The sequence below is a fragment of the Nothoprocta perdicaria genome, unplaced genomic scaffold (genome assembly GCF_003342845.1).
Source record: "Nothoprocta perdicaria isolate Ctin4 unplaced genomic scaffold, notPer1 scaffold_12, whole genome shotgun sequence".
Taxonomy (NCBI): domain Eukaryota; kingdom Metazoa; phylum Chordata; class Aves; order Tinamiformes; family Tinamidae; genus Nothoprocta; species Nothoprocta perdicaria.
This window is the reverse complement of record NW_020454316.1, coordinates 3,560,072-3,582,484: the sequence shown is the minus strand read 5'-3', so window position 1 is coordinate 3,582,484 and position 22,413 is coordinate 3,560,072. Positions and strand designations below refer to the sequence as shown.

At 42.3% G+C, this 22,413-nt stretch overlaps 1 protein-coding gene across 2 annotated transcripts in view; it reads left to right on the top strand.

Moving 5' to 3' along the window:
* Positions 1–22,413, top strand: part of SDK1 (sidekick cell adhesion molecule 1) — a 332,432-nt gene that overhangs the window by 212,574 nt on the left and 97,445 nt on the right. For both annotated transcript variants that reach the window (XM_026054081.1, XM_026054080.1), the window contains 4 exons: positions 5,492–5,628; positions 12,244–12,391; positions 13,289–13,429; positions 17,019–17,200. In XM_026054081.1, the coding sequence (XP_025909866.1) occupies positions 5,492–5,628; positions 12,244–12,391; positions 13,289–13,429; positions 17,019–17,200 (608 nt within the window). The remainder of the gene's footprint in view (positions 1–5,491; positions 5,629–12,243; positions 12,392–13,288; positions 13,430–17,018; positions 17,201–22,413) is intronic.

Here is a 22,413-nt window from a genome sequence, read left to right as displayed (position 1 = left end):
ATTTGCAGGAGGTAAAACATTTGTCAGTGATGTTTCTCTCCTGCAAGAAATAGATTTAAATTCGGTAGTTATTTGTGTGCCTAGCAGAGCTTCTCGATTGCAAACACAGAAACATTTAAAGGTCTTTTGGTGGTGAGCTCTTGCTTCCCTTGCATCCTTCCAAGTCATGAGATTAGATTCTGAAAATAATTGCGTGTAATGAAACATCCCAGCTTCATTTAGTTTACTTTTATTGTCCTGTAAATGCCATAAAAAATGAAGTGCACACAGGGAAAGAAATGCTTGCTCCTAAAGCTGGATAAGCTCAGAGTTACCACAGTGTATCACTCTCCTGACAGGAAACTCTGCCGATTCCAACTCAAAATATCCTGAGGGTTCTCAGTATATATAAAATATGCAGAATTATGACTATCTGTGCTGGCTGCTCGGTATCTGTCTGTGTGCAGCCCATACTAAGGAATCTCTTTGTTGTTTCAGTGTGGCTGAAAAGTATGGTAATGCTGCATGGCTGGGAAATCAAAGCCCTCCGCGAGCCTCGACCATGTCTCAACATAGGGTAGAAACTTTTAGACTCTTTCTCTATACAAAAAATACGGATAGGATGATACAGTACACAAATAGACAAATTATTCCTGGCAGCAAGTTCATTTTCTTGGAGTTCTCTTTTGCTAGAGAGAAATCTGCTTTTGTTTGGCCTCCTCAACAGCAGGCGAGGTGAGCTGCCCCCTTGCAGGGAAAGCCAGCAGCTCCTCGGGCACTGCCTCCATCAGTCGTTTGGATAGAAACACCTTGACTTTGAGGTGTTTGTAATCGCTGCTGCTTCTTGGTTTCTTCCAAATTTGCATCATAACCAAACAGTTTGATGACTAAAAGGAAAATCAATAAGAGCGATGCAGACGAGCAAAATAATGACACCTCGTTATGAGCTTACGTTGGTGTGGATCCTCTCTGCATCAGTGCTGATGTCTCTTGGCTCTTTTGTGGGGAGTCAAAAAAGGAAGAAAAGAAAAAAAGGAAGGGCAAAAAAGGAAGGTTTGTAAGTGTGTTATTCCTTCCTCACTGCAAAGAAAGATTGTGGTTATTTTTCTGTATTGAGAACCAAAACATAAGGTTCCCTGCTAGTATAAATGCCCTCAGTGTTCCAGAAGGAATCAACCAGACAGATAAGCAATTGTCTTTGCTTGTCTTCAAATGTATATCAAAACTACATTTTGGGTTTGTTTTTTAGCGAAGACAAAGCACAACATTCAAAAATCTTTCTCCGTGTATCTGAGCATGTGTTGAGTGACAGAATGAAAGGAAATAAATCTGTGTGCTCTAGTATTTGACACATGCTTTAATTCCTAAGTTCCACCTAGTCGTAGGCCTGCAAGAGACAAAAAGGCTCCCTGTTGTTGTATGCACTGCAAGAATTATTCCAGCGCTAAAAAATTACCGAGGATTCCTTCACAGGACAAACTGGAAAGTCTTGAGCGGTAGCTGACCTGTTTGTTAATTTACAACATTATAAACCTGTAAGACCAAAGCAACAGGGCTGAGAGATTTGTTAGACCTCTCGCCCCAGCTTCTTAGCGAGTTATCAGGTCTAGCAGAAGAGCCACTTGTGCCTGAGCAAACGCCATGGGTGCAGCAGGCCTCATGCAGGAAATCATTTTTGAGGCAGGAGCAGAGCTTTTTAAAACCTGACAGGAAGACATGTTTAATCTCCCTTGCCTTTTTAGTAATCCCCTCTTCAGTCACAGTCTCTCTAATTACCTGCTGTTGGACCATTTTTCTCAGAAATCTCTCCAAACCATGTCTGGTTTATTTCCCTTAGCAAATAGTCTGCTTTTAGCTAATTTTATGAAACATTGTATGTGTTTGCGGAGTAAATCTTTCAGGTACCCTCTGGCAGTGACAAAATGACTCGAAACATTAGGGTTTCTGTTTTGAACGTGTATCATCTGTAACTAGCTAATATTTCTCTCCTGGATTGTCACAGCAGCTTCGTGTTCTTTTCTTGCAAATCCTCTATTTTAATTGCTTTGTCAAAGTCCCCTCTGGTCACCTTGGTACCTGTATCATTAACCCTGGATTTGTCTATCAGTTACAGATTTAAAAATGTCCATATACTGTTTTTTTTTTTTTCCCCTATCACACAAGGCAAGTTATGAAAAACTTGACTCCCCAGAACTCTTTAGCAGGAGAGTAGTGATGCCCGAGATATCCCGTATTCAGGAAGGTTGGTATTTTTTCCATTTGGGATTTGTGCGGATAGCAAAGGAGAGGAGAATGCCAGAGTTGAACAGCCGGTGCCCATTAAGGGTGGTTATGTGCTGTGAGTGCTGTTCACCCATGTGAGGTTCTTCCCAGCCTGAGGAGGGCTTTGATTTACCGCTCCATGCAATGACTTCTTGGACGTTAGGAGCAAGAAAAAAGTAGTTTTCCTGAAGACAGAAGCAGCAGGGACCTCTTTTGGGAACCCGAATATTCATGATAGTGATACAGGTCTCATTTATCATCACTTCTATGCAGTACATGGTAGCAAACAAGGAGACAAAGAATAAGCACTTGTGAAAGTAAGAGTTACTGTTTATTAATCTCTGCTTTTGTTTGCAAGAAGGAAAGCCGCACACTTCTGCGCGGAAATTTCTTTGTACTTTTAAATATTCATTTCCTACCAGGTGTGTTTCTTAGGCACTTGTTATTTCTGCCTTGAGGGATTTAAATCTGTAAGCACCATCTGTTGCTATCCGGGCTGGATCCATATGGTTAGAGAATAGGATATTTGAGGAGATAGGTGTGCTGGGGGCTGCAGCAGCCTGGGCCTTTCCAGCTCCGGAGGCTCCATCTCCTTCCTGCCGCTGCCTCGTTACCATTTGGTGCAAACCTGACCAAATAGTCAGCTCAAGGCAGCTCCTAAGCAAAAAGCATGTTTATAACTCAGGGCATATTTAAACAGAACAAGGAAGAGAATGTTTGTTGTTCTCCAAAAAATCCTTGGGCACTCGTAGCCTGAGAAAAAAGGAACAAACTGCAATTTTTTTTTTCGTCCCATATCTCCTGTCATCCAATGAGCGGCTAATTCAGCCCTTCTAAATCTTTGAGGAAACAAAATAAACGCCCTGAAAACAGCCTGCATGAGTTCCAGTGCACAGAAGGTGTTACCTGCAGGTGTTTGCCCTGGGCTCCCCCACAGCCTCCCTTGCTCACAGCTCCCCGAGGCCACCACAGATGCAGCCCGTCTCCGGATGGTGCCCATAGGGTATGGTGAGAAATGCTGAAGCCAGGTCACAACGCGACCCTGCACTCTCTTCCCTTCACTAATTCCCGCTGCCACCTTCATCACAGATAGGCTTTTTCACGCAGCCAGCTCAGGGTGTAGTCATAAATTGCAGCAAAGGTGTGATGTTTATTATAATTTAATGTTTCATTCAAAATTAAGTATTGCACTTTTACAGTCCCATGGTAAATGGCCCTGTTATAAACCCCAAGTCCTTACTTTTCCAAGGACGAGCTTCCTCTTCCATTTTGTCTTGCAATCCAGCCCTCTCCAAATCTATTTCCAGGTCCCTCTCTTCACTAAACTTAATCCTGCACACGGTAGCTAAAGCCCCTGGAGAACTTGTGAAAGCAGAAATTTGCAATGGCACAGGAGCGGGTGTTTGTAAAAATAAATAATTCAATTTATTTGTCCAAAATTTTGCAGCACTCTGCTCTAAATCTGCTTCCTTTGGGCTCTGCACATGCTCTGCATGCCCCATGTTCCCTCTAGCCCCAAAGCGACCGTATCTTAGTATCAGAAGTGGGGTCTGCAGGCATCTGCACAGGAGCATTTGTCAGCCTAAACTCCGTATAATCAATGGAGAGAGCAAGGCATCCTTAGAGAGTGACTTAATGAAGTTAATATCCGAATCACGCCCGGAGGTGTCCTTCCATGTTTACTGCAGAAGGCGCCCGGGGTGACTGTGCTTCTGATTTGCTTGGGCATTTAAAGTCAAATGAGATCAGAAGAGACTTTGAACTGAGCTTTAGCCTTAGGAAGCATTAACCCTTCTGGTCTAGATAGAGGTGGGCAAGAGATAGCCCTCCAGTTACCTTTTCTCATTATCCACGTCTTTCCCTTGCTGTTCTGCTGGACTTTCTAGCAACCTCCTTTGAATGGGCTCTGCAGCAAGTGACCCCTATAGAGATGCAAACCACGACACTCATGGGTTTAATTGGAAAAATACTAAAGCTATTGTCTTGTTCTGTGTATATTCCTCTGTCGTGAAGAAGATATTATGTATATTCGTCTATCTTGGAGAAGAAATCTGAATGCAGAATCCAGGGTTTGCATTTAGTCTTTTGAGCAGCTCTAAGGAATTGTGGTGGGGTTTTTTCAGTAACTAAGCACTGAGGAGCGTGACACATACATCACAGCAAGCAATTAGTACGTTTTAAACGAAGGATGGCAAGTACCCTTGTGGCTCTGTGCCCTGCCCAGGGTAGACGAGCAGTGGTGTATGTCCAGGAACCATCACTGCAGAGCTTTCCTGAGGGACACCAGGAGATCAAACGGGAGAAAAAGGGCCCTCCTTGCTTGGCCCTCTTTGCTTTTCCTTCCTTGTCAGAGATCCTTGTCCTCCTTGACAACAAAGTAGGAACCAGCTTAAAATATAGTGGCTAGAGGCCTCTTATCACTTGATACCGATCAGCACTAAATGATTGTAGAAGAATTTAGTTTCCTCACTGCACCATGCAGCCTCTATGACTCTCAGGCAATGGGTCCAAAGGAATGCATTTGCTTTGATAAATTATGTGTTTTAATTGAGCTGCTGTTTTATTTTTATTTTTAATGTTTCATTTAATATTTCCGTGGGGTTTCTGCAGGCATTTTCACTACGTTTTCTGGTTGGGTGCTTCCAGAAAAAAATCCCTGGTATATGAAGGCAAGGTTCTACCCATGGCAGCATAAGCCCTCATGCACAAGTAAATCAAGCTGTTCTGTAGCCTAAGAATACATATGGTAATTTTGATTAGTAACTCTGTAGGACTAGTGTCAATGTCTTCTGCTTTCCTGAGTATGAAAAAATCTGTATTAAATCATAGCTCTCATACATATGTTTTACTGTTTGCATGTACTATTGCTGTTCTATTGCTAGGATGTCATTTGAAGAGGGAGGGAAAAAAACAAGAAGAGAAATGTATTGACCAACTTGTCTCAATTAAAAAATAATAGGAAAATTGGCCTTTTTCAACATTTAACAACAGTTCCATTAGCTGTTCTAAGCATCAGCCTTGGGACTTTCAGCATAAATTATTATTTTTTTCCCAACAGGAGAAAATTGTGAATAATTCAGAGATGTCTTTCATTTATTTAATTGTGCTACAGCTGCTGGTGGTTTTATATCTATCATAATGTGAGGCTGGTGCCATGTGCACATCTAGCTGCCTGTAAGGTTGTAGCTGAATGAAAAGTGGATTGATTTTGTGTGCTGTTTTTTCCCTCCCTTTCTCTTTTTCTCCATAGCGAGCTGCCTCATTCCCCGCAGAACCTTCTGGCCGCCCTGAATTCCTCGCGCAGCCGCAGCGTGGAGCTTTCCTGGGTTCGTCCCTTTGACGGCAACAGCCCCGTGCTCTACTACATGGTAGAGCTCTCTGAGAACAGTGAGTAAAGCCCAATATGTTCCAACCTTTCCTTTTCCTTAATTATTCCGCCTGCTTTCAGATTTAGCTTTACCGGAGCTACCAACAAAATATTCCTCAAAATATTCCTGTTCTTTCCTTGATGAGAGAATATGTAGAGATGGGAAGCCTTTGCTTTTACATTCAACTGTTGTCATGCTGAAGGAGTTAACTAAGAGAACAAGGCCTGAGATGGTGACTTTGTTAGCAAGTTGTTCCTCCCCCAGCTCTACCAGCCTGACTTCAAGGGCTCCTTTTCATCTTTCTCTGCTTCCAAATATCATCTGCAACATGGCAGAAACTGTATTCTATGTCTTCCCATTGATATTTTCCTTTGGGTTCATGGATCTCCTAACGCAGAACCTCAATTTCAGCTGAATAATAATATGCATGGTGATGCAAGGAGCTCGTGGTGCCTCTGAGGAACCAACCTCTGATCTGTTATCCAGTAGCAGCTCCAGTAGCAGGACCTATTGCCACGCATGTATGTGGATTCATATATTCTCTTCACTTTCCCTATGCTGTTATTTTACTCCTTTCTTTTAAGTAGGTGGTTGAGGATATTTAACTGTGAGATGCAGAAGGACCTGGTCATTTTAAATTGCCACTTCTCACAGTTTCCTCTTCAGTAGGTCTGGTGCTTTATAGCTCTCTGTTTGCAAGGTTATTCAGGGACGCTGCTAATGCCTCTTTAGGAATTGAGTGAAAGATGAGGTTATATGGAAATCAGTCACCTTGGCAATACTTTCTAATCTCTGTTGCCCTAAGAGCTGAAAATCCAAGCCGAACAATTGATTTTAGATGGAAAAATTAAGAGCATCACTTTTTCTGACGTGTGGAAATTAGCCGCTGCATAACTAAATGTGAAACAGTGCTGATTTCTGATTATCTAGAGAGCAGCGTGTGTGTTGTGACATGGGGAACTCGGGTTCAAAGCACACACAAGCCTTTTGCTTTGCTGGCTGGAGTGCATAACTTTTCATATATAAAGGTCCTAGAGCTGATGTTCTTGCTGAGCCAAGTGCAGTTTCGTAGTCCTAGCAGAGCTCTGCAGTCCTGTGCAGGGCTGATGTCCTTAAAATGGCTCTCTGGAGCAAGGAGCCCTGGTATTTCTGCAGCAGAGTGACTGGAGAAATGCAATATTCTGTGCCAGGCTGGATCCCCCTGCCTGCAGCTGCTCTCCCTTTTCCTCACCACCTTCCCTGTGCTCTCTCCCTGCTGCTTCCCTCCCTATTAACCCCAGTTCAGTAACTGCCTTTTTGCTTTTCTTCTGCTTCCTCTCCGGTCACCCAAGATTGTTACCTTGTGCTTCTGGTTTTCCCACTAGCTCAGGTGAAGGCAAGCTAATAAAATCCCAGTCTGGGAACATGATGCAAAGAGCAGTGTTTATATGGAGACAGTGCTGACAGAATATGTGCCCTTGGGGTCCTGCACTGTGCTGCATTAATTGGGAAGTGTCCCTAGGAAAGGAGATGGCTCGTTCAGGGCCAGGTGAAGTTTGAAAAGTCTTTTAAGTGTCTTTCACGTAAGGATGCTTTGCACTTGGTTCCAGTATGGGAATGAGGTAAAAGTGCCCTCAGTTTGAAAATGCTCCGATTCATTTGCTGGAATTTGCGGAAGGTTCTGCAAAACTCAACAATAGTTCTGCAGAAATTATGCAGAGTCCCTCAGAACTCTGCAGGATCCTGCGAACTCTCATTCACTCTGTGATAGATCCAATAATTTTGGCTGATGGCATTGCAATCTACCACTGAGAGAGTCTCATTATCACAAATCATAGGTATATGTACTTCAGCAAGCTTGTAGCTGTAAAAAACAAAAACAAACGAGACTTACCATGAACTGAGCATCTTAACTCTCTGCAGTATTCTAGAGGTTGCTGTCCTTGGAATTCTCATCTTTATTTTACTCACTTTGCTTTTATATTTTCTCTCTAAGTGGTCACTCACAGAAATAGCACAGGGAGGAATCTGAGCCCTCGACTGTTCCCCGTGTTGCTGTTCTGTCATATTTCATGTACTCAGCTTTACCCGTGTCGGCAGAGGAGCAGAACAACATCAGCAGTGACTTTGGTTTCCACAGACGACTTTAATGTCTGGAGAGTGTCACTGTCTCATTTTGTTTTTATTTGCTCGGCGAGTATTGTTTCTGAGAGCTATTTTGAGCTCAGCAGCGTGAGTCCCTCCCACTCCTACGGCCAACAGCATCCTTCCTTCCCCCCTTGCCACCCACTCTCCGTGATGGGCCGTGATCTTATTATGGTGCTGTAGTTTTGCCTGATGCGACTGTGCAAAATCTCTTTTCATTTTGCAAAGAGCCTTTTCATTCAGCTTTTCTGTCAGCCCTGTTTTTGCTGCAGAGGGTTCTGCATATGCTGCCTGCAAGCTCATTTCCTCATGTTTGTAGCTCTTTTGCTGTTGGCAGCAGTGCAATGTGCTTAATAGTCTAATCCGAGTTTGCTCTCCTGTATGCATAAAGGTTAGGGACAGGCATCAGAATTGCAGATTATTCTTCAGTCAGCAGGGCTGCGCAGAAAACCTGGTTCTGTGGGGTTTTAATAGGTAAGTTTTGTTTTGAAGTTACAGGTGACAAAATGGAGCATGGGTTTACTCAGGTTTTCTGGTTGCTTTGCTTTGAATAATTTTCTGATAGCTTTAGCATCCACTGTGCATTTTGAAGCAGGTACCATAAATGAATACATAATAACAGTATCTGTTACACAGAACTAGCAGAAGAGAGTTCAAAATAATGAGTATAAATTTCAAGGGACTAATTACTAGCTGCATTAGAGAGAGGTGTGTCACTCCACCTGGCATGGATTAAAACTCCTTTTCATTAATATCAGTCCAGTAAAAAGATGTAAAAACCTCATTTTAATTAGTGAAAAATACAGTGGCAGGTCGCACGCATGAATTGCTGGAAATATAAATGCTTCTAGTCACCAAGTCATTTATAATCTTTAAAATGAGTGTATTTGGCACAATGGAATAATTCTCAAATCATAAGTATTCACAATAGACCATGTCTGCGGGTGATTTGGGACATATGGCCTCGCACATTTGGGGGCAAATTTATAATCTAATTTGAAAAACAGAGTTCCAGGGTAACACAGTCATTAAGTATTCCCACCCACACAGAGACAGGAAAGCGAACCTTCCTATGGAATAGGATTTTCAAAGAAATAATAGCTTACGTTACTGTCACTTGCACTAACATAATTTTGGGGTGTTCCACAACCTGTTTAACCACAATTACGGAGTACCTAGGAATGCTGGAGAAGCGTTTTTGTGGAGTTAGAAGGTGATATGTTTATTTTATTCCTCGGAGATTTAAAATTCTGGGATTAATCAAATGTTATTATGACTAGTCTTTTATGTGAGCGAGTGAATTAATATTTAAAGAGGTACTTCCTGCTGGGTATAGTTAAGATAAAAGCCCGTTTTTGTTTTATTGTATTCTTGGGTATCTGCTTTGTGATGCTGTGATAGAACTCAGGTTCATCACGTTATTGCCCTTGAGGAGGTAATTAAAGCTCCTGTGAAAAGTGGCTGTACATGTTTAACTCATCAGTTGTCTTCCTGAATTTGGAAGGGTTATTCGAGTGATAAAAATTGAGCACATCAATCAATCTTGGGGAAAAAAATCAATGGAAAAAACATGCTATTTGTTACCACCGTGACTCAGGTCTATTTACGGCAGTGCTAAAAGATACTTTTTCTCAGGCCAGTGATAGACGTTGTTGAAGTCTCACCAGAGGAAGGATCAGCCAATTTGTTTTTATTTGATTTTTTTTCAGTATCATATTGTCAAGGACATCTGAGAGATTAATTGAGCAAACGAATTTGCCAAAAGTATGGCAAATTCCAAGAGCACTGCTCATAGAAAACCCCCTGGAGAAGGAAGGAGATGGAAATGCATTCTGTTAGCTGGAAAAATCCTGTTTCTGCTGTAGTATCATCTGCACCTACATCTGCAGTATCAAATCAGAATTGGTTCTTGAGGAGCCTGCAATTAATACCAGAAATTCAGGATATATAGGGAAGTGCAGAAAGAAATGCCCCTTAGTGACTAACTCGTGTTATCAAGGTTATCACAAGTACATCCCAAAATTCTCGATAGACCAGAAGTAATTTCTAACCCCCTCCAAATCAAATGGTGAACTACAGAGTAGGCTGTACTTTCAAACCAATTAACGTGGAGAGGCAATCAGGGTTAATTCCTCGTACCCAATGCCCTTAAGAAGATAGACAACTAAACATGAAAGTTGTTCAGCAAGTGGCAATTACAGCGGAAGAAGGAGCAAGCGGAGCCCAGAGCACATTCTGGCCAGCTTAACTTAAATGAGGGATTAGCACAGGCTGCTCAATATAACAGAGGTTTATTTAATAGTTTGACCTGGCAGGGTTTTGTCATCGTGGAACTTGCCCACATTTCTTGGGGCAGGAGAGTGACAGTAATCCCTGCAGAAGAAGGGAGGGAGCGTTGAGGATTTTATGGAATGTTTCCGATGTCAGAATTGCTTTTTTTTTTTTTTTTTTAACGTGGTGAAATGAGCTTCTGCACAATTCTGGGGATGGTGATGTATTTTAGATGGAAGAACAGGCTTTCAAGATGTTTAGTTTATTGATTGTCAGAAGAAACTTGACATTTAAATTTTAGAGATACTCTGCAAACTCACTGTATCCACCGCTCCATGAGCGAGCAAATCCTCCCCAAATACTTTCCTTTAGAAATCGGAGTGCCTGGGAGATGAATAGGGTTCGTTTATATTAGTTTTCAGTTTAATCTCTCGTCCTGCCAGATCTTTTATCTTCCACCAGGAGAGGAAAAAGAATAAATAAAGTATTCCACAGATGCAGCATATAAACAGAACAAAGCCCTAAGGTACTGGAGAGATTAATAAGCCCCGTTGTTGAATTGAACCGCTCACTACACTGAGCTGCTGGGGTTAAGCCCACGCGGGTGCTGTTTACACTGACCGGTTTGCCCAAGGGATTGGACCCCAACCTTATCAGTGGGGCTGTGGGCAGATTTTCCTCTCCCCTTTCTGCTCAGGAATCTGCTTTGGGCTACTTAATAAGTTAGCTATAACTTAGCTTCAGCTTCCCATGGTTTGTTTTAATGCACTCTGCGTGCAACAAGGTGAGCGGTTGCTTGGAAAATCTCAAGAGGAGCCTAATAAACTTCCCGAGGAGCCAGATTCCAACACCTACCAGCCAGGGCTCTCTGAGTTAGTGCAGGTGCCTGCTAAAAGAAACTCCAGTTAAGACAAATTGCCATCCCAGTCCTGCAGCTGAAGTGACTGTTGGTAAATCATCGACGACTGGTGCTGATGGAGCTTGACTGCTGTGCAAATGTCCCTCTCCAGCCCTGCCATTTTGCTGTGTCAGTTTTCCTGTTAAAAAGAGACTTTGTTCTCAGAAAGCTATTACTGGAATAAATATATTTTGAATAATTAAAAGACGCCGCATTTATAGCCCAACTGGCATCACGCCCCAGAGGTCTTAGACTTGCTAAGGAATCTGCCAGAAAAGCACTAAATTAGTGGCTTATTTCTTGGTGTGAAGTTTAGCAGCCTTCCACATTTGGGACATCTCATCTTCATTTTCAGGCAGACGTCTAGGTGACCTGCCAGGAACTGCAATGCCCTTCTGATGAGCCACACGCACAGATACGTTGCCAAAATCTACAGCTAGCTCCTCGGTAATTTCCAGAAGTGTTTATAATTTGGAGCAGGGAGCAAGAAAACAGCTGCTATTATTCAAAAACGGAACAAATCCTTAAATTGGCTGACTCCATAGCTGCACTGTTGCAACACGGACCACATATCGCCTCTCTTTGCCTGTGTCAGCCATGGTTTGGGGGAGAATATATGACACCATGCCAGGAAGAGAAGAAGTCGGGATATTTAATTTTCAACCTATTCCATTTCCGACCTCTTTGAAAACTTGAAAATGTAATTAGGGCAGCAAAGGAGCTTGGCAACTGAAGGATGTGAACTGACAGCACGGGTTTGATAGTACCGCCGGGGCTGCACGTACCAGGAAATCTTTCTAAAAACGAGGAGCCTGAATGCTGTATCCTATCTCTAGAAAAAAAATGCAGAATCCGCAGCAGAAACTTTCTCAAGTCTTGCAGCAAAGAGCTGATTTAGCAGAGAGAGTCACGCTTCCACACCTGCTTGCAAGCTGGGTAGGGAGATATTCCAGAGCGGCTGCGAATTTCATTAGAGCCCTTCCAGCAGAGCCACTCATGGGTGTGGTGGTGTAATGGACTGCCAAACAGATGGGTTGTGAAATGCACAGCCCATCTGTCTTTATCATGCTCGCTTCCTCTTTTATTAAAATGTTAATGAATATAGTTTTTATTTATTATGCCGTGACATGTGCAGCATCACTTTCCAGGAGACAAATGTGCAATCTGCCTAACTGTGTGGGTTGATCGGGAGGTTTCTTTTGTTGAGAAGGAACTTCTTCCTGAAGTTCTTCCAAGGGAAAACGAGCACGGATCGCTCTGTGCCTTCGGAGGCTGTTTGTCACCTTTACAGGGCTTTTAACTAACACCTCGATGTGTTTCACACCCGATTTGTTCCAACAGATTCTCCCTGGAAGGTTCACCTCTCGAATCTCGACCCAAAGATGACCGGTGTCACTGTGAGTGGACTAACTCCAGCCCGAACCTACCAGTTTAGGGTGTGCGCTGTGAACCAGGTGGGAAAGGGCCAGTACAGCTCGGAGACCAGCAGGTACCGTAAAAGAAAGTCCCTGTGCAGTAAAGGTAGAAGCAGTGGAATAACCTAGGGCTGCTGCGAGAGAAAACTGCTGTTTTGGATTTTTTTGTTTGTTTGTTTTTTTAATAAAGTTATCTTTCACACAATAATTGGGTAATAGAGCAGTTAGCTGTTTCTCAGGCCTCTGGAGATTGCTCTGGAACAGTCAGTAATTGGTATAAATGGCAATTAAGAGATGCAGGATATCAGCGTACTCTGGGAGAGAGATGCCCTCGTATTTCTGGAATATCAGTTGAACAGCATCTTGAAAGCTAAGTCTAAGTGCGACCTAAATATTTTTCCCGATTGTGTTAAGCCCCAGCAGTTCGCTCTGGAAGAAGCACAGCGTTCCCCCAGTCATCACAGTGTCACTTCTGGAATTCACCCAGATGTGACGCAGAAGGATGGCTTCATCGAATTTACTTTCAAATGCATCCCGTTTCTTCTGTGAACCCAAGCTGGCTGTGAGCTTGAATTGCAGAACAGCTGAGCTCTAAATGGCTTTTTCGAAATGGAGGAGTTTGATATGAAAAATATTGAAAGAAACAATTCGGGAAGAGCCACAGATACTGGACCTTTTCTCTAACTCATTCAGGCTTGTAATCTTTTTAAAGTGTTGCAGCAGCCTGGGCGATTCGGAGAGAACAAGGTTACTTCAGCTGTCTGTCTTGTGGCTTGCTTAACTGATTTCCTATTATGTTGATTTGTTGTAACTATTTCATGCGTGTCTTGAGCAGTTTGATCAGCATTATAGTTCTTTCTAGTCATTGGGCTTCGATAAACGGAAGTGATTCTCATATAGTGGGAAAAAAAAGAAATGTTATCTGTCATTTCCTATCAACGCTCATCTCCAGCCCCTTGTTCTGTTTCCAGATTGATGCTCCCCGAGGAGCCCCCCAGCGCCCCCCCTAAAAACATAGTGGCCAGTGGCCGCACTAACCAGTCCATCATGGTGCAGTGGCAGCCTCCTCCGGAGAGCGAACACAACGGAGTGCTGTACGGGTACATCCTGAGGTGAGTTGCTTGCTTCCTAGCAGAGCAAATACGGAGCGAGATCCACGTGTGAATTAGGGAATCCCTAATGCAACGCGGCTCAGGCAGGTGTTAAAGGCTATTCCCAATTTGCATTTTAAGATATTAATTATTGCTTACCAATGTCATGGCTGCCCTGGTGTATTACGGGTGAGGGAAGGTCTCTGTTTAAGTGGCCACAAAAATCCAGTTAGCTAAATCCTGGTCTGTCTAAACTGGAGAGTCCTGAAGCTGGGGGCTCCTTTTTGCTCTGTTAGCTGCTCTGAACAGACTGTCTGTGTGCACTGGCTCCCTGCGGAGACTCTCATGGCCAGACAACCTCTCCTATTTTCAAAGGGAAGTGAAGCACCATATGCTAGAAGTGTTTACGTGGACTGGTACAGTGCAGCTTATGGATTGCAAATATATATTTCTTTGTTGCGGTCTCAGCTTCCTACTAGAAAAGTTAATTATCTTACCAAAGTAAGTTACCTTACCTTAACCTTACCTTACCTTGCCTTAATTATCTTACCAAAGTAAGTTAATTATCTTACCAAAGTACCTCATGAACAAAGAGATCCTGCATTATCAAAGAACAAGAACAGCATCAGTAAACTTCAGTTTTGTGCCCAACAGCATGGAGAGGAGAATGAGAGGTCAGGTGCTTCACGGCAGACTTTGGTTTGGTTTTGAAAACCAGTCAGTTGAGTAAGATTCCTTCAGCCCCAGCTATATTTATTACAGAGAAGTAGATTCAGAGGGGTGACTGGGAATCCGTAATATATCCAGTCTTTCAGCTTTCACAGGATTCATTTTGTTGGAAAGGGTGTTGCCACCCCTTGCAGAGCACAAGCCTTTTCTAATCTCTTAGGAATCAGTTTTTCACTCCTACCTAATCCAACTACTGTTTATTTGCTTACTTGCCTTTCCCCTTATCCTGATGTGCTAGCAGCCAGCTAGGGCATTGCCTTTAGTAAGGGAGACATTATCTAAATTAGACATTTTGTGGGAAACTCCCAAGCATTACACCACCATTGACATCTCTCCAAGTGATGGTTAGACCCACTTGTAGTCAGGTCGCTGCCATTTTTAATGTGCTGTGCTTCAGACCTACTGAAAGATAACTAAATGCTGCGGTAGAAGTGCCAGCACCCTGTTCACGCTGTGTTTTCATTTTTGCTGGCATGGATGAAGTTGCTTTTGTGATGTTAGAGTGTTGGTGAGTTCCCAAAATAGTGCTGGAAAGTTCCTTCTCTCTGCAGGCAGAGCTGGAGTCTGTTAATCTCCCTGTCACCTGCACAGAGCCCATTACAGCAGCTTGCGCGAGTGCCTGCGGTTTCGAGAGCTGGACACAGCTTGAGAGCTGGGCCAGTCATCTGTGACAAGTGGAAAAATTCTGCCCGTGGCCAGAATCTTGTCGTGAAATCTGGGTTCCCATTTACATGGGGTTTAAGTGTTGTTTATAGAGTCCTATGCTTCAAAGCTATTGAATGATAGGATTAATTCCTTAGCTCTTCCTAATGGCTCCTACCCTTTGTGGGCATGAACCCCTCTGAGCAAGCAGTCCAAATAGCCTCCTGCTTTTGGCAATCTGTTCAGTTCTCTTCCTCCATATAGCATTTAACATGTTTAACTTAAGCATTTTCTATTAGCTATTAGCATAATTGATCCCTGTCCTCGCTATAACATCACTTTCCATTTTAATAGCGAGTGATCATATTCATTATTGGCAATATGTGAACATTTTTGATGTCTAAATGCTTTGTCTAGACTACGGTGCAGAGAAAGCCTTTATTTGACAGGAATTTAAGTTTGTCATATAAAAGCGCAACTGTCCCAGGTAATAAACCAAGCTGTTCTTGCCAGTCAAAATGTGTAGCGTGCACAATATGTGCCCAGCAAATGGGTATTACTACAGTGGCTCTGTGGAGAATTAGAGGATGGCAAAATCAAAACCACAGTGCAGCCCAGAGACCCAGTACTGCAGACGTGCAAGACACTGCAGTGATAAAACATGTGATCTTTAAAAGTGAAGGTGCACTGCACAAGTCATAGAGAGTGTTCATCAAAGCCTGTGGTGAAAAAAATCAGGAAGACATGACATTTCTGAACTGGCCTTCTCCCTCTGCCCTTTTTCTCCCTGGCAGGGCTGCATTTAGAGGAGTGCTGTGCTAACAGCATAATAGATTAGATCACAGGAGCTCTCCACACCTTGTCTGCTAGGTGTGAGACAAAGCAGGACTGCACGAAGAATTGCCTTTGCCAACATTCATACAACCTTGACGAGTGCCCAAAGAAGAAAAGATGCTGCACTAAATGGCAAAAGGGAAGGACATTCAATAAACTTAGCTGGTATTTCAGTACAGATGTGAAATGCACTGAATTATGGTTGGACAAGCAGCTTTGCAGCAGAGGAGGGAGGGGTTGCCAGTGATAAAGATCTGATTTCTTTATTAGAAGACTTTACAACAGATTCTGTTTCCTAAGTACGTGCAGAAGTTTGCTAGTGCTAGATATGGTGCTAGATATAGTGCTAAGTTTAACTTGGATGAATTTCAGATCACACCATATCAATGAAACTGTTTTGTGTCAATAGGTTTTTGGTGATTATTGTCAAGTAAATAATGAAAAAGACTCCATAAAAGCTGTACGATGACTAAAATCCAAATGTTCCCATGTTTGTCTTTTCATGAAATAGTAATGCTTCGTGCCCTTACTTGGTCTTAGTTTTTCTGATTTGTTGGGGATTAGCATATTGTAAGCATCCGTTGTGCCATCTTATTGAAGAAAGAAAACCAAACACAATTATTCACATTCACAGGCTTGCAAGGTTTATTTTTTTACAATTTATTTATTCTCTCTATTTTTTTGGGCCTAAAGAAAAACATCAAACAGAGTCTGTTTTCTGTAAAGGTTTTAGAAGGAAATGTGTATTCAGTTGTTTTCCTTCTTGTCTAGCAGCAGAAATTTTCAGATATTCGCCACTAATCCATTTTTTGTCTCAGCCTTACCCCTGGAGTTTCCAGTTCTAGCCGTTCCTGCAACCTCAAATATATTCAGTCGTTATTTTATTCATGCTGCAAAGTGAGTCCTGGCAGAAGCCAGAGATGGCAACGCCTGAGCCTGGAAGGTCAGCACCCTCGGAGCTCGTCCGTTTCAGATTCCAGAGGCAAAGGAAAAAAGCATTTCTCAAACTGATTCACAGCAGCACCCTGATAAAAATCACATCTGGGCTGCTTTTTTGTACTAAATCACGACTTTTACTAGACAAGCCACATTTAAAAAGCTATAATTTTTCTACAACCGTAAAACAGGATAAAATACCAGTTTTGTTTAGCCCTGAGCATGTAATCTCAGCGAGATCAGATTATAAATACTATCGCACGCAAACAAGATACAGTCTTATCAGGAATTAGTCTGTTGTTTCTGTTTTTTTTTTTTTATTTTATTTTTTTTTTTTTAATTCTTTGTATAATTCTGCTGTAAAGGTTTGGACATTGCCTCTGCACAAAGGAAGCTGTTTTGCTGGGCGGAATATTTGCTATAATTGATACCATCTAATTAATAACAAGTTTTTCTTCCCATATGGCAGGTATCGCCTGGCAGGGCTCCCTGGGGAATACCAGTATAAGAACATCACCAGTGCCGAAATTAACTACTGCCTAGTGAAAGACCTCATCATTTGGACCCAGTATGAAATCCAGGTGGCATCTTACAATGGAGCTGGGCTGGGAGCATTCAGCAGACCTGTGACCGAGTACACTTTACAGGGAGGTGAGCAAATCAGAGCAATAAATCCTGCAAAATCACAGATTAGAGCACAGTTTCCTAAGCAGCATTTCTTCTTGTTGACCCGCAGGGTTAGTGCTCTTGCAGGTCAGCATCAACCAGAGCAAAAGTTATGAGGAGAGATGCTGAAGAGAGCTGAGGTTCTGTGGAGTGGATGGGAAGGATGTGATGGGCTGAGAGGGCTCTGGTCTGAGACACAGAATATGGTAGGGACCGGCTTTGTGGTGGTCAGAGGCCATATATGCAATATGGGACACAAATGCCAAGCATACCAGCCATTCCCAAAGAGTTTGTCTTAGCAGGAGGGAACAAATGTGGCCTGTAGAGAAAGCAGATTCTGTAGCATTTCAGGAATGATACCAGCTTTTGCATGAGGAAGATAAAATGGGCTTTAAATCCTTGATTTTTATGCTGCAGCTCCTGCATACCTTTCTGGTAAGTGCTTTAAGAAGAGTATAAATTACATCAACAAAAGGATATGTAATTACATTTTATAACCAGTGTAAGGCATGTTTACGCCTCTAGATTGTTATAAAAATCCTTGAGATAATTAACTACGAGGCCCTTAGAGCTTTCATATATTCCCATAATTACAGGATTGTGTTGAATTCTGAGTGCTGGACAGTACATGATCTCCACTTTATTGGTCATAAAACAAACTATTTTAAAAACTTACAGTTTTACAGTACATCAGTTAATTTATAATCAGTGAAGAATATGTAGTTGTTTGTTAATTGTTGCTAGGAGTACATTATAATGTGATTAGATACAGTTGGAATTGTGAGGAGATCTTTAAAATAAGATCATTCACATGCAGCACTAATTAACTGCAACAATTAAAGAAGGAAGCTGTGCATATCCTGTCTTAAGAACAACTAAAGCCTCACAGTTTAGAAAAGGCTAGACACACTCCACCTTTTCCTAGCAGTATTTTTAGCAGACCTTGGAATGTTTTACATATAGTCCCTTCCTTACAACCAAGATTAATGTTTTGTGTCCCACAAAAGACCAGATCTCTGCTGAGAACTAGTTTGCACGTAGAATTTGAATTTCTTTGGTTCATGTGCTTGTAATTCATGACTTTGTTTATCTGGACATTTTAGAGCTGTCCTGATACTTTAACCCTCCATCTATTAAGACTCAGGTTCTGACTTCACATGCCTGTTCTTTAACCCTGCAATTGACTCTAATTTCCCTTGATATTACGTGCTGTTAAAATCATCCTTTATTGATTGGCTGTCTGTTGTCATTTATAAGGATATAACTCCTCTGCTATAAATTAAGTGCAAGTCAGTCCTGCATTCCTATTAACAAGCAAGAATGTTTAGAATGCAGGACAGTCTGCAGTGGCCGGTTCATCTTTATATAATTCTTAACTGTTTGATGGTGGTTAGACATAGATGAAAAACTACTTATTTCTTATTTATTTTAAATCAATATTTGATAGTAGTAGTGAATAATTACTTAATGGATGCTGTCATCTCCTAATGAAAGCCTTGCTAGAGTTCTGCACAAATCACCTAAGGCATAGAGTCTGTTTTAAAAAGAGTTGAAGCCTTTTTACATTTAGAGTTGAAAAGAAGGGAGGCTGGTTGGTGTCGGTCTAATTTGAAAGCGAATTAATATCAAGTCTCCGTATGCAATGCACTACCGTCCTAAGTCTTGCTCCTCTATGTTTCTTGCAGTTGGGAAATGGCTGGAAAAGCCAGTGGCAGTTTCTTGCTGTGGAATGTCCTTCCCAAGCCCAACCAACAGGAGTAAAAAATAGCCATGTGTAAAGCTGCCTTGTAAATCGTATTCTGATTTTAAAATGAGCTGAGATAAATGTCAAAGACACACACTCCCATCCATCCCCTTCCCCCGACCGCCACCACCACTATTTTGACATGCATTAAATGATTTGAGCTATGCTGGCAAGAGCCTGTCTGTCTGCAGATGAAAAATACCTGAAATACCTCATATTAATCACGTACGCTAGGCAGTCCAAGCCTAGCGGGAAAAGAACAGCGGGAACAGATCAACCCATTGGCAGGAGCAGATCAACACATTGGCACCTTTGTCATGATGAATATTGACCGGTTCTATAAACCGTGGATTTACACCAGAATCCACTCCATTAATCCCTTATTAGTCCTTGGTGTTGCTTTAGCTCACCGATAACTAATCAGCCACTCAAAGCTCTTTGGAAATCGCCGGTGCCCAGCATGTCGCCAAGCCTGGAAGATGCCAGAAGATCTAACCTTGCAGGGAAACTGGCACAAAATGCCAGTTAGATCCAATGTCAGGGAGACTTACTGGCAAAGCACTGAACATCCTAGTAGTAAGGTCAGACAGTTTGACTGTCTCTGAATCTTGCAAGTCTTTTCCGAGTGAGGAGCAGCATAATGCTTTGATGCTCTCTATATATAGATCTTTCTTCATCAGAGCTTCTCCAGCTGTTCCTTCCTTTGATGTTCCTTTTTGCAGGGGTTTGTGACAGTCTGCTGCATAGAGAGTTTTTACCTATAGGAACAGTGTAGCGCAAGAGGTGCCTCAACATGTAGTTTATTATTGCTTTATTTTCCCTTTTGCACTGTGTGTGAACATCCTGAAAAGCCAGAAAAATTGAGCAAAAGATTCACCAGACTAGGGAGTCTCGATGTTATGGAGAGGAGGATAAAAACTAGATGCGTCTGTCCAGGCAGGTCCAACGGTCTTTGGGAATAGGAAGGGAGGCAGAGAGATTCATAGGATGTGAGAAAAGAGCTCCATAAGAGCTGGAAAAATGTTAATTGTCCCTGTTAATTGAAAACTTCCTGCTGTCACCAGAAAATAATTTTGAAAAAGGAATCTTTGAATAATCCTCTCCAGGCGTTCCGCTTTATCTAGGTGAAACACAGGATTTCCCTTAGTTTTTCCTCAGCCTTACTTGCCAAAACTTAAATATGCTCATTCACTGCCTATGGAGAATTTACCTACAGCAGTGAAGCATCCGTGGCCAGCTGCTCTTGCTGCTGAAGCAGACTGCAGTTGCAGTGTTTGGATTTTATAGCTCTTAGTTTTATCACTGTTGGGGGTCATTTCCCACCTACTGCCTTTTCTTTTTTTAATGCTTTCACAAAGGTGGCCTTGGCAATGGTCTCGCCGAAGCCCCCTGCCCCCAGCTTTTGCTGACATCAAAATTCAGGGAAAGCTGCAAAATCCTGCTTCCTAAAGAGGTAAAATCTTGTCCTTTCGAGAGGCACCAGGGAGAGAAGCAGGCTTTCCCAGCTGCAGGTAGCAAGCTCCTCAGTTACTGCCAAATCCAATGTGTCTGAATTTCAACTATTGGCATGTGCAGGGTTGCAGGGAGCACGTTCTGGGCACCTGCTGCAGCTCCAGGCACAGCGGAGGGTGTCAGCCAGGTGTGTGGGGAATGTGCTCCGCACCGGGGATCCAGGGCTTCCGAGGCAGAGCTTTCCCCGGCTCCCACTGGGGCCGTGCAGCTTATCTCCTCAAGCCAGCGCATTAAAGGAGCAACTGAATCCTCACTTAAAGAAAAACCTGCACTTCCCTGAGCCTGCTTTATTGAGACATGGAAGCTCTCCTCCCAAAGGTCAGGAGCTGGGGAGGAGGAGGAGGAGGCAAGCCCTTTGCTGAAGATTTATATTTAAACCCCCTTGCCTGGCTGTCGGAATCTGTGCAGGCTTTACATGCTATTTGCACATAGCTAGAGACAGAATAATTACATGTGCACATGCTTTACCCTGATGCCTTCTCATCTCTCAATTATCTTGTCGACCAAACCCTTTTAATGGCTTTTATCTAGAGTGCCTGTCTGACCTAGAGTGCTTGCCGGGCACTAACCTGCTGCCTGGGCACCTGAGTTTTGGCAGATTCAAGCCCAGAGAGCATTACAGGGAGGACTAGTGGAACGAGCAGTTGGTTTTGCCCGACCAATTTGATCTACAGTTCAGAAATGAGAGGCAGATGTGACATCCAGTTTGAAATGGGGCTCCAGTGTGAAGTGTTCTAGGAATGCTTGCAAACAAGATGAGGATCTGATTTAAGAAACGATTTAAATACTTACAGATTACATTCAAAACTCCTTTTTGATATCGGTAATTTCTATATAGCTTGACCACAAGGAAGTTAGGGAAATCGGGATGGATGCCTACAACTAAATAGTAGCTCTGATTAGAAAGCCCTTTATGAGGCCAGTTGCAGCCTGAGCAAGTTGCTAAACGTGATCTTGGGAAAGTGTCTGATGTTTGAAGTGACCAGAAGGTCAATTGTGTATATAAAACATTTAGTTTCCCTCATGTTTTTAAATGCAAAACTGTTCAGATACCGGAGAAAGTCATTAATATCACAACATAAAATGGAGAACTTCGTACTGGCACTTGGAAGTAAATTTGAGGATATAATGCCAATGTTTTACTGATAAAAATGTAAAAATGTATTATATTATGTCTGCTGCAGTATAATTAAGCTTATGCGTGTTAGACAGACCGTGTTCTTTCCAGCTTTTAAATGCATTCATTGAGATGCAGATGTTGATTTTTCAATAAAGTTGTCCAAAGATGAATTGTAATATAAATCACAATTTCCAGCATTCTGAAGGCCTTATGTTTTCTGGTCATGCTTTTTATCATTTGTCTTCCTATAGCAGGTACTCTTTGTGCTATGATGATTTATTCTTGTTTCAGGGAATTACCTACTAATGAAAGAAAAATATTTCACATTTTTAAAGAAATAACTAATGCATTGGGTTATCCACATTTCCAAAAGTTTGGTAGCCTATCCTAAAATGCCTGTCTGGGCTTTTTTGAGGTGTGATGCAGGAATGACTATAAATGCAGACTTACAGCTTTCTGACCTAGGCTTTTTTTTTTTTTTTTTCCCTCTGTTAAAAAATTCACAGTATTTTCAATTGGACACTGTTCACATAGCTAAAAGGCTTATCAGATTCGTAGGATAAAATCCTGGCCTTATCAAGATCCTGGAAATTTGCTATTGATTTGAGAGCATCCTTGGGTCTTTCACGAATGCGTGGCTGCTACCACGTATTTTAGGGCACTGAGGAAGGCAGTAGAAATGTCCTACTGGGAGTCATGGTTCTGGTAACTCTCAGGTAATGGGTCACCTTGGCACATATCCCTAGGTGTGGCTGTAGAGCAGCATCTATGATATGTATAGATTTTCCACGTAAATATCCTATGTTAGCAAATCAGCACAGC